This window comes from Gavia stellata, chromosome 8, assembly GCF_030936135.1.
Source record: "Gavia stellata isolate bGavSte3 chromosome 8, bGavSte3.hap2, whole genome shotgun sequence".
Lineage (NCBI taxonomy): Eukaryota > Metazoa > Chordata > Aves > Gaviiformes > Gaviidae > Gavia > Gavia stellata.
In genome coordinates, this window is record NC_082601.1 from 14,100,021 (window position 1) to 14,112,351 (window position 12,331).

Here is a 12,331-nt window from a genome sequence, read left to right on the forward strand (position 1 = left end):
CTGGCTTTGACATTTTCTAGTCAGAGTGGTATATACTGGGGTTGGGGCATGGTACAGACGCATTAAATATTACCCCCATGTGAGCCATTTTGGGTGTGGAAGCAGTATAGTGGTGTTTACATGGCATGACACCTAAGATTAGGTGGACATTGCTATAGTGCTTCCAGACTGAATCCCAGAAAGCTGTACAGAGCTACATTACGCAGCATAGACATGTGCTGTGAAGGGGAAAGTTTATTGCTCTCTCACTCAGGGGTCCCTTAGGAATTTGATGAACACGGTGACGGGTCTCTTAGGTGGACCCTCTGCTCTCCTTATGAATGGGGGTGAGAAACATAACAGATCAGCTTTTGCTTCTACGCTGGAAAACCAAAGTCATGTCAAGAGAAGGACCTTTGGATCATGTTGTTAATCTTGCCATCTTTTCTTAACAGAGCATAATTCGTGTAGTTTTCCATGATCGACGCCTGCAGTACACAGAGCATCAGCAGCTCGAGGGCTGGAGGTGGAGTCGGCCTGGGGACCGCATCCTTGATATAGGTGAGCCTATTTCATTATGGTTCCTGTGCAGTGTTTGGAAGCAAGGTGCTGAATGATGATGTATGGCATGTTTGTGTGTGTGTGTTTAGGTTTTTTATATCCTACTCTCTTAGGAATCCTTGATGTCTTTGGGTGGGAAGGAGATCTAGCACTATAGGTCCCAAATAGGTAGATACATCATTGGTGGCTTGGCTTTTCACATGCACCTTGTAATTGTATGGAAATGCTTTCTCTTCTTCAATTTAATATTTTTAAAATTTTAGGGGTTTTCTTCTACAGATATTCCACTGTCAGTTGGTATCTTGGATCCCAGGGCCAGCCCAACCCAGTTGAACACTGTTGAATTTCTGTGGGATCCATCAAAGAGAGCCTCAGCATTCATTCAGGTAAGAGACAAGTGATAATCCTGTGATAAATACAATGGTGAGATATCTTACGAAGACCTGGAGAGTTAAGGTAGCCAGGACACGAAGAAGAGAGAAAGATGCTAATGATAATATACAAACTCAAGCGACAATCATGTATCATTCATTTGTAGGATACTTGCTAAACCAACTTGCTAGCAACTTGCTAGCCTTGGAGTACTAGCTGTTCCAGCTAGGATTTTCTTTTTTTTTTTTAAAAAAAAGGATGTTGGTTTCTAAGCATGGTTTTTGTCTGGAGGAAACTGTTCACAACCTGTTAGTTTTGCTTGCTTTCCTCTCTCATGAGAGTTGGCATTTGGGATGAGAAACAATTTGTTTTTAATCTGGATGTGGGATTTACTTAAAGGATGCTTTTCCTGATGCCCTGTTTCTCTCTGGCCTCCTTGTTCTTCTAAATGTTTTGTCCTGAGGAACAGAAATGAAAACATTTTGAACTCCTCTGCCTCTCTTAGTTTCTCGGGAGGAGCCAAAACCTCATGTTCAGTCACCCTGCAAGTTCAGGGAGTCTGAAATTCAGATTTGCACAGCTTCCAACTGTCTCCAGAGATGAGCACAGCTTTTGTTTTGCCAGGTACATTGCATCAGCACAGAATTTACTCCACGGAAACATGGAGGAGAGAAAGGGGTGCCCTTCCGGGTGCAAATCGACACCTTTAAGCAGAATGAAAATGGTGAATACACAGAACACTTGCATTCCGCAAGCTGCCAGATCAAAGTGTTCAAGGTATGCGGTAGTTTTAGCTTTGTCATCAACTGGATTAGACAAAGACGCAGGAACATGCACAGTTTTTAAATTGCATAGGAGTGGTGCAAATAGTGGGGTAAAAGAACAGACTTAACTGGGTATGCTTAAGATTAAAGTGACATAATCCCTGAGCACACAGCAATTCAAGTTAAATTCAAACGACCTAAGTGCCGCACCAAAACTTATGCCAGTCCATTGTGCCTTGAACATTATATAAATACTAAGATCTGTGCTGTGTGGATGTAATAATAATAATAACACCCCTCCCCCCCCAATAACTCAAACCTCAACTGGTTGGAATGAAAACCCGTTGGAGAGGCATCAGTGCGCAAAATAAGTTTCTGTGGAATATAGGCAAGTAGTCTCTAGAAGGCATTGCCCCTCATTAGTTTGGGTCCTGAAGATGATGTGTATTGCAAACTATACAAAATATGGTCCGATTTCTCGGGAATATTGAGGCTACTGGTTTAAGTAGTTTTGAGTCAACATATTACACTGATGATATTCAGGGTATAGACTGTATTTTGGTGCTCCTAGGCAATCAAGACAGTATGGTCATCTCCTGTTTCTTTGATTCAGTCCTCCACGAACAGTGAGAGTATACCTTGGAGATCTGAAACACCCTTTGTTGGTTGCAGCAGAGTTCCTCTCCATGCTACCTGGAGGAGAGAAAGATGATTCTGTTCATTTCTGAAGCTTCTAATTTGGGCGTGGCAGACTGGTAGTTACTTAACAACAAGCTTTTCATAGGCCTGTTTTCTCAAAGGATCTGCTTCTCCAGTCTTGCTCCTATGAGCAGTGTCTTTCTGTTCCCGGAGAGATGATACAAACACCAGTTGAAGTGCATAACTCATGGGGCTCATGGTCTGAAATAGTTGGTATCAAATCTCAGGAGTGTGGTCAACCTATTTTGGAATTGCAATACGCATTAATGGGGGATGTTACAGAAACAGTAGAGACGTTTGACTAATGCTTTTTGTCTAGAAAATGCAGATCTGATCTTGTTCTGTATGTAAAGTCCCCATAAATCTTAAGGAGATTTTTGTGAACAGATTAGAAACAAAATCTGTTGGCCTCTGTCTCCAAACTTGTAATACTTGGCATAAGGGAAAGTACTTGTGCTTGTAGCCTAAAGGAGCAGACAGAAAACAGAAGACTGACAGGGAAAAAATGGAGAAGAAGACCACCCAAGAGAAGGAGAAGTATCAGCCTTCCTATGAGACAACTATTCTCACAGAGGTAAAGCGTTTTAGATATGTGTCGTACTACTTGAGCACGTTGGGAGATAGATTTGAGAGAAAATACAGTCTAACTGAGCCTTGGAGGATTGTCTGGTGGAGACACGGATGCCCAGATCTGACTGAAATTGAGACCTGAATGAAATTGTAAAATGTCTCTCACTGGCATCTTTTATAAACTTCAACAAAGTTTCTTATGTTTCAGGGTATAAACCAACCCTTAACAGCCTAGCTTTAAAAGAAGCATTTTCTCTATCTTCTGCCGTGCTCCCGGGCACTTGTCATAGCATTTAGATGCCACTTGCATGAGGTATTTTCTTCAGAACTGTCTGGCAAAAGCTTGTGTTGGAGATGGGGCACTTGAACACATGAATAGGCTGTCTGATTAAATTATTAATCTGTTTTTCAATGAATGTGCCTATGAAGCTACTATTACATACTAGATCTCAGAAGATTCTGGCTTGCACTCTAGGAATATCTTGAATGTCTTATATTCTGATTCATCTGGTGTAGAGATGTATGTGTTTCTACCCCTCCCCACCATTACTAAGATGTATATATAAGCTGATCCCAGGCTGCAGAATTACTAAGCAACAGGACAAGTTGGTGGTTTAAAAGTGCTGTTCCATCTCCCTATGGGAGTATTTTGTCATTTGATTTAGTTCTTGTTTTTTTGAAGTGGCCTGCTGGACTTCTAAAAATGAGGGGGGTTTCTTAACTTAAATAAACTTCCTGTTTGTGAGATCCAGTCCCTCCCACTCAATTTTTCTCAAGTTGCCAGGAGCGACCAGCATGTTATCTAATTCAACGTGGTAGTTGTTAACAAGGCTCTTGTGTACACAGACCTAATTCTACTGAGTTGGCAGATCCCAAACTCTTCCTGTGAGCTCTGATGCACTTTGACATATTGCACAGGGAAGTGTGGGTTGCCAAAGAGTTAAATATTTGCTAGTGCTTGTGGAGATGATAAAATATTTGCTAGTATTTGTGGAGATGATAAAACTCTAAAGCTATGCTTGTCTTCTTTTTATCATTGCAAACAAGGATACTACAGAGCATTTTCTTGAGCTCTTGATGGCAGGGGGTTCCACAGGGCTAGATTTCTCCCGCTGATTACAGTGGCTTAAATTCAAAACAGAGTCACCAATTCTAGCTGGGTTACTCTGGTTTTACACTACTGTAATGGAATATGGAGTTTGACCTATATTTGTGAAGACTGTTAGTAGCTTTGTGTCTGTCTGTCTATCTTAAAATTTTCTCCTTGTAATACCCATTTATAACTTGAGCCCTGTGACTAATAACTGGAGGTTTTAACAGGCTGGTTCAAATTCTGCTCTTTCACTGGTATAAACCTGAAGCAATGCCACTGGAGCGTATTTGTCACTCTTGCCTGGATTTAATTAGGGATTTATAATTGAGTCCAGGGGTATTTCTGTATCATGGCTGCCTTCAGTCTGAGTTGACTTACTGGCGTTGCTCTGTCTTACAGCTGTGCACACTTTGGCCCAGTGTTATTTGGGGACAGGCTTTGTGAAATGGGAGAAATGTGGAATGCACAACTGGAATTAATCTGGCCCCCTGACAGCCCGCTTGGAGAGCGGCGTAGAAAATCCATGGCCCGTCTCCTCCTCCCAGCAGGAGTGATGAGCTGAAGTTAGTGGTGTGGCAACAGCATGAATGTGGTATGAGAGTAGAATCGAATTCTTTATTTCCATCCTTATGAAAGTATCCCTGCTGCCTTTCTTCCAACAGTGCTCTCCCTGGCCAGATGTGCCTTATCAAATGAACAATGCTCCATCTCCAAGCTACAACAGTTCTCCCAACAGCTTCAACCTTGGAGATGGGTATGTAACAAATAAATGCTTTATCTTTCCTGTTGATACGGTAGTCTTTGTGTGCATGTGTTTTGTGTGTCCATGCATTTCATACCCTGGAAGAAGAGGTCAAGGACCACCGTTCCTCAAAAGGGGAAAATATTTCCCACAAAGACTTTTAAGATCTTCTAGCCAGGAATCCCCTGTAATGCAGACTACTACTTGTATGTTCACTGCTTACGGGAGGTGAGCATCAGAGGATCACCAGGGCAATTTCTGCCGTGAATTTCCTCTCTTAATCTTCTGTAGGGGTCAGAGAACACACCATGTCCTGTACCAGCAATTCCCAGTATCTTCTGACAAGAGTGTTAGAGGCTTTCAGCCTTCAGCACCTCTTCAGAGTTGGTATTTCTTCCTTCATTTCTGTCTTGAGGTGGTTTGGGGTGCTGAATTCCCAGTTGAATGGGATTTAAAGAAATTCTGTCTGGAGCAAAACAGCCTGGGTTATGAGAGGCCGTTCCAGAACAAAGGATTAACAGGAGGCATATTTAATTCATTAATATAGCCGTCATAAAGAAACAGTTTTAGTGGTCCTGAAACACCCAAGATGATAGCTGATGACAGAAATACACAGCACGGTCCCTTGGTACTTCTGAGTCCTCCTTGCAACATATTTTCTTTTCCTCCTCTAGGACTCCACAGCCTTGTCAGCTTCCCGCACAGCTCATTAATTAATCAATGTTGTATCACAAATTTTCAATGAGCAACCTCAACCTATGAATAAGGACAAACACTGAAATGACAAAAATTGGTGTTAGTAGAGAGATCTGTTGAGCATTTTCTTCCAGTGGTAGATTATTAACTCTTTGGGAAAATCTATGATGTGTTAAAGTCCTGTCTATGTTTTGGGAGGGTTTAGTAGAAATGTGGTTTTGTCTAATATAGTTAAATTGTGATTTACTATATTTAAAATAACACCAGGCTTGAATTACAAGCTTCTTTATTAAATTTTTGCCAAGAATCCTTATTAGAGAGTGGATTTAGTTCGGGGATCTCTGGCTCATAGAATGTTTCATTTCAGCTGCACTAGTAGGTCACAACTTTCTTACCTAGAAGGTGTCACATTAGTGACTCAGCTGCATGGAAAAGCTTGAATGAGGTTTTCTCTCAGTGTTGAGTAGGACCTCAACTAACCAACAAAAGGCTCAAGTAGGGTTTTTGGGTTTGTGGTGGTTTTTTTTTTTTCTTTTCTTTGTCCAGATTTTGGACACCTTTTTTTAAATCTGATAGAGAAAAAAGCTAAGTTGGTATGTAACTTGTGACAGTTGAGTCAAATGGAGGAGGGGGAAGAGGATGGACAATGCAATGTAAAATTTAAAATAATGTTTTTTTTCTCTTCCAACTTTACATAATTTTTTTTAGCAACAGTTCTCCAACCCACCAAGTGGAGCTCCTGCCTCCCAGCAATGATGTAAGTACTTGAGATCATGTTAATGTGGTGCTTTTCTTTTTTAGGACACTGGTGAACAGTTCATTTCAAGACCTTCTTATTCTTTTTGCAATGTAGCATCTCCTTCCTTCTGCTTCTATTCAAGATGCCCAGCAGTGGCTTCATCGTAATAGGTTCTCTCCATTCTGTAGACTCTTCTCAAGTTTTTCGGGTGAGTTTAAACAGTCCAATTATTTTGTCTTTATTCTCTTTTGTAAGTGCAGCTCATGCTTCACATCAATAGCACCTGCTGCTGGCCGCTGTTGATGGGATCACTGGTCTGATCCAGTGCGGTGGTGATTTTGTTCTAGAGTAGTTAGCATTTGCCAAAACACTTTGTAGAAATATAGAATAAATGCAGATAGAAGAGAATAAATTAAGATGGAAGGGACTTCTTGAGTTCATTAAGTGCAACCCCTCTGCTTGAAGCAAGTCTAGGGTCTTGTGCAGTTGCGTTTGAGTATCTCCAAGTTTGGAAATTCCACAATCTGTCTAAGCAACCTCTTCAAATACTCGACTGCTCTCACAGTGAAAAACTTTTTCCTCATAACTAACCAGTGTTTTCCATCTTCCGTCTTCTGTCTGTTGCTTCTCATCCTGTCCCTGTGCACCTTTGAGAAGAGTCTGGCTCTGTCTGCAGCTCCATCTTCACTGTACACTCCCATTAGGTAGTTGTACACAGCAGTAAGATGGTGGAAGGGGGAATTGTTAAAGGGGTTGAAACCTTGCGGAGCCTCTCTCCGACTTGCAAGATGATTAAACAACCTGGTGAACATGGCAATTGGAGAAAATTGGGCCATTTAATGGCCAATGTTAAATATCTAGCTTGTGTCTGATTTGGCTAGAATGTCTTCCAGTGCAGCACTGCTCTTTCGGCAGCTTCTAGCTCTCTGTTTCACAATGATTGATTTGCAGTGTACACCTCTCTGAATTTGCAACTTCTCTAGGCAAATCTGTCTGATTTTAGCTTTGTGAATGCTCTCCCCCTGCCCTTTCCTGCTGCCCATACACACAATTTGGAAGCTAAGGTTTGCTTAACTTCTGAAAAAAAATCAATTTGAAATATGTAGGTGCTGACTTACTGAAGATGTCCAAAGAAGATTTTGTTCAAATCTGTGGGCCTGCTGATGGAATTCGGCTCTTTAATGCAATCAAAGGAAGGTTTGTACGTCTTCCTTTCTATTTTTTTTGTTATGGCAGAATCCCTTGATAATTTCAGTGTTAACTAGAAGTTAATCCTGGAGCTGTAGCATTCAGAGCTCCTTTTAACACTTCAGAGAGGTCATCTCAGAGGCTGGAGATCACAACAGTATTCAGATCCAAGCACAGCTCAGAAATGTTGCCAAAATGAAGCATCATAATGTGGATCTCCAGTGGTTTATTTGCTACCAGCTGATAGCTTCCATCCACTTCATGAGACACAGCCTACAACACCCTGTGTTGCATCTCCATCACAGGTAACAAACAAACCAACCCCTGGAGCCTCAAATGACTCTTAAACTTACTTATATGGCAATAACATAAATTCTCCAGCTGGGCAGGATTCAAATCAGTAAAGGCAGATATGATGAGCTGCTTGGCAAGTGCTGAAAACTGTTTATTCTTACCGGATCCTGAAAAGTTTTAGATGCTCTGCACTGTACCACCACCTCCCAGGGGTCTCTTATTAGACCTCCTAAGGCATCTAGTCACCAGCATCAAGACTATCCCTTAGTTGGTTATTTATGCACAGCCTGAGTGATTCCATCTCTCAGTATTTGCTAGCTGACTGGAACAATTTTAGGTTTACTAAATAGCTCACTAGTGTTTTTTAATATTCCATAGAAATGTAAGGCCCAAGATGACAATTTATGTCTGTCAAGAACCAGAGCAAAACAGGTCCCATCTCCACCAAAAACGAGAAAATGGAGATGGCAGTCTTTGTGGTAAGTTTTTCTGTATGGATTTAGTTAAACACTTATCTGGTGAGAATGCTGCTTTCTGCCTGAGCTCCTGTGTGGGACAGCTTGGTGTCCTGCATGTTTAAAGAGGTCCTGTTTATCCCAGTTCTGACACTTTGGTTGGTTTCAGGGCTACTGATTCCAACTGGTACTGTCTGCCTGGGAAACAGACCCAACTTAGAAGCTATCTGCAGAATGGCACAGCAAAGTCTCTATTCAGCTCTTAATAGGGACCATAGCATTAAAAACTACCTTCCCATCCACAGTTTGCTTTAGACTATGGCTTGTTTGAAAATATTCTGGGAAATGGAAGGTTGGTATGTCTTAAAGTGAGGTTCTAATTCTTGGAAGTTCGAAGCTTTTGGGGACTCACGGCTCTTAAATATCCCTCATGATATGATGTACAATCAAATGAGAGTAGAGATTGTCCTCAGTTCTTGTGCATAACATTAACCAGGCACAGCTTTTCTACCTGGTTGTTTCTACCATTTGGATTGGAGTTAAAAAATAATAACGTAATCTACAGCTTTTTGATACACTGCAGTCTTTAGTTTGTGACTATGGGGTCAGTGGGATAACATCTAATAAAATACTACCTTTGTGTACCATCATATCATCTCTTTTACTATTTAATTGGATCTACTTTAAAATGTCAAAATCAGTAAAAGTAGATTATCCAAAATATTAACATCTTTATGAGAGGGCTTTTTTTAGTGCCCCATGATACATGTTGTCATTAGTCCCTGTGTTTTCCTCTGGGCAAATGTGACATGTGCTTTATTTACCCACTGCAAGCAAATACTGGGTATTTTTCTACAAATCATCATGCTGGATATTTGGGGGCTGCTTTAAAGGTACTAAGCTTGTTTATCTGCTGTCAAGATTTGAACCTTGATCTTAAACCCATTTGGTTGTTGGTATTGAGCATCTTGGTGTTTTGTGTAGTTGCTATTCTATAATTATTCTGTAATTCTGTAATTGCTTTCAACTGCAGTATATCATGCAATCTTCTTGGAAGAATTGACCACGCTGGAATTAATCGAGAAGATTGCAAACTTGTACAGCATTTCTCCACAGCAGATAAATCGAATCTATCGGCAGGGACCCACAGGGATCCATGTATTAGTGAGCAATGAGGTAAGGGTTAATGCAAACGCTGTCAGAGCTGTAACAGTTGTCTGACTTCTTGAAGTAAGAATGACCTTTTAAATTATGGAATGAATCCTCAAGGAAGCTTTGCAAGGTTACTAATCCCAACAAGTTAAAGCAAATACTTAAATCATTCATGCATACCATTGATTTTGGTGTGGTTTTAAGATCTTTGCTTTGTAAAAGAGGTTTTTTTTGAAAACACACCCAAACACAACAAAATCAGTTATTTCCTTTTCATGTTGGCTACTTAAACAAATTCTGAAGTAAGGATCTAAAGTGAGAACCTTTAAAATTGAATAGGAAAGTTTCCTAAAGAAGGAAAGTTTGCAAATCTTTAGGGCTATTGGTCTTATGTCTTGGCCAGTGATTACAGCCACTGGGTCAGAGTCAGTGCTGTGTGAGTGCATGCTATAATTTCATGGACCTCTGCTAGCTGTTTGTGTCCCATTATATGACAGCTTAATTTAGTCCATTCCATTAACTTGCAGGTTAATAGTGAGTTACCCTTCTTCCTCTTTTCCCCCCACTAAATTACTTACTCATTCATGCACCAGAATCACTTAAGGAGCTTCATTTATAAGAAACATTGTTAAAACAAATGAAGCAGAGCATAGGTCTCAACTGGAGCCTAAAATGAAGGTTGTAATGCTTATTCCTAAAGTCTCCTTGCTATTTCAGCCTGATTAAATCTGAAACCTTGATGCTTTATGGATGTGAAGTGCTTGGAGGCAACTCTTCGTAGGGGAATTGCCTGAACAAGCTTGGGTATAAGGCTTTAAGTATTTAAGTCAATTATTAACAATGTCTATTGCTTTTTTAATAATTTTTTTCTTGTTCTAGTACTATAGTGGCAAGAGTGAGGCACTCTATGAGTGTACTTCATGCATCATTAGACACAGACACACAGACTGGCCAGTGAAGTTTGATTTGCGGGAGCAGGGGGATGGATGTTAAACCCAAAAGAGAACAGGGAGATTAGTCTAAGATGAGAAGCATATTTGATGTGAGAACTTACAGCTGGAAAGTGCTCTACTTGAATCGTATTCAATAGCTAGGAGAAGACTTTTGCTTAAAGCTGGATTTTCTGGGCTGATCAGAGAGCTTCTGGTCACCTCCCCCCTGAAGTTAGGTGTCCAGCATCTGCTCCAATTGTGAGATGCCTCTTGAAGGTAATTCACCTCCTCTGTCCCACATAGCTACCCTAAGATGGGAGGAAGCATTGACTAAGGATGAAGCTTAAATGAGCATTTCAGATTGGATCTGAAGTCAGCTGAATCTCTTAACTCACCTCTTTAATTAGGGGCCTCACTAGAACCTGCACATTTTCTGAAAATCTAGTTGTTTCTCATGAATAAGTCAAATAGTTTTAGATACTGATCTTGCTTCCCATGATCTGCCTTGCCTCTCATAGCAGTTCCATTAAGATTCCTGCGTCACGACAAAACACAAACAGGTAAATGATTCCTGCAAGCACAGCATCTATACTAATGTCTGGTAAAAATAACCAGATGGACACTGCTGAGATGGCTTTATGGTAACAATATTCTTTTATTCAGCAAGGAGTCTGTTTCTCAGGGCTGACCACCTCTAGATATCATCCCAGATGCTCGTGTAAGCTCAGTGAAGCTTCATGGTTCAGCTGAATGTGCGTATTACCATTGCTAGATTTTAGGAGAGCGACTGTCTTCATCCAGTCTAGACTAGTGTAGCTTCATTGAAGACAAATAAGGGTATGGTCTTTAATAGACTAACTGGAGTGGTGTAAGAACTTGCAGGATCAAGAGCTGCACAGGGGATGGTAAAATGCTGAGCAAGCCAGATCAGTTCCAGGCAAGCACTTTAGTATAAGCTTCTCTTTCTTAAGCACATCAGCAGCTGCAAGGACCTTAATCAGTCATGTACTTTAATAATCATAGAGGCAGGTTTACTCAGGACTGTGTAGGACTAGACACCAAATGTTGTTTGATAACTCTCTTCTAAATTCTATGCTGGCACTGAAAGGAACTCAAATTAAATTGCTAAAAATATTTTGTGTTGGCTTTTTTCCTTCTGCCCTTCAGATGGTGCAAAACTTCCAAGATGAATCTTGTTTTGTGATCAGCACATTAAAAGGTATGTATTGCTGCCGCTATTACATGTAGTTCTAAAGATAATTTCTCCTTTCAGTTGCAGTAAATGTTATCACAAACTCGGTGCTGTTATCCTGAAAAGATAAGTAATCTAATTTAGTGTAAGTCAAGCTGTTGCGTCAACTTACACTATGATAGACTGATTGATCTATGCTTTCCTCTCAGTTACACCGTTATAAAACTTTCATAAATCCATTGATACCACTGACATAAATGAGCAGAAAACCTTCTAGTAAAATGATAAAAGATGACAGTTAGTATGTTTTATTTTTTTATATAAATGCTTTGACCTAGATGTTCAACATTGATTTTCATGAATGGGTTGTGGAACAAGAGTACAAACTATTGGAAACTACCTAAGAAGAAAATCTCGACTTCTGTATCTGTGCTGTTTTCTAAAAGCAATGAAAAAAATGCTTTGCATTTCTTTGTTACAGCTGAAAGCAATGATGGCTACCACATCATTTTAAAATGACCGTGCTGCACAGAAAGACTTTAACAGCCTAAAATTTAGTGCCTCACTGAGATTGCTACAACCTAGACTGGAAACATGAAGAACCTTCTGGATAAAATGCTCCTATGAACTAAGGATTACCAAACAGCTTAAGGAAAAACTTGCTTTTACAGATATACATTTTTGGTGGTGTGTGGTTTTGGTTTTGTGTGTGTGGTTTTTTTTGTTTTGTTTTTTTTTTTTTTTTTTTTTTTAAGCTGAGAACATCCTCAAAGCTTGTACATGTTTCTTCCTCCCTCCCTTCCTCTTCAGTCTTAAAAATTGTCGAGGTTTCTGCTTATTACTTAGAAACATCTGCCTTGTACTAAAGGGAAATGAAAGATAAACAAAACCCAATTCTCGAGA

At 40.2% G+C, this 12,331-nt stretch overlaps 1 protein-coding gene across 2 annotated transcripts in view; it reads left to right on the forward strand.

Moving 5' to 3' along the window:
• The window catches only part of TFCP2L1 (transcription factor CP2 like 1), a 32,066-nt gene extending 20,119 nt beyond the window's left edge, over positions 1–11,947 (forward strand). For both annotated transcript variants that reach the window (XM_059820426.1, XM_059820424.1), the window contains exons 4-15: positions 435–540; positions 820–926; positions 1,537–1,689; positions 2,839–2,949; positions 4,701–4,792; positions 6,185–6,233; positions 6,330–6,423; positions 7,322–7,412; positions 8,076–8,176; positions 9,186–9,328; positions 11,404–11,455; positions 11,910–11,947. In XM_059820426.1, coding sequence (XP_059676409.1) covers positions 435–540; positions 820–926; positions 1,537–1,689; positions 2,839–2,949; positions 4,701–4,792; positions 6,185–6,233; positions 6,330–6,423; positions 7,322–7,412; positions 8,076–8,176; positions 9,186–9,328; positions 11,404–11,455; positions 11,910–11,947 — 1,137 coding nt within the window. The remainder of the gene's footprint in view (positions 1–434; positions 541–819; positions 927–1,536; positions 1,690–2,838; positions 2,950–4,700; positions 4,793–6,184; positions 6,234–6,329; positions 6,424–7,321; positions 7,413–8,075; positions 8,177–9,185; positions 9,329–11,403; positions 11,456–11,909) is intronic.
• Positions 11,948–12,331: the final 384 nt, after the last annotated feature.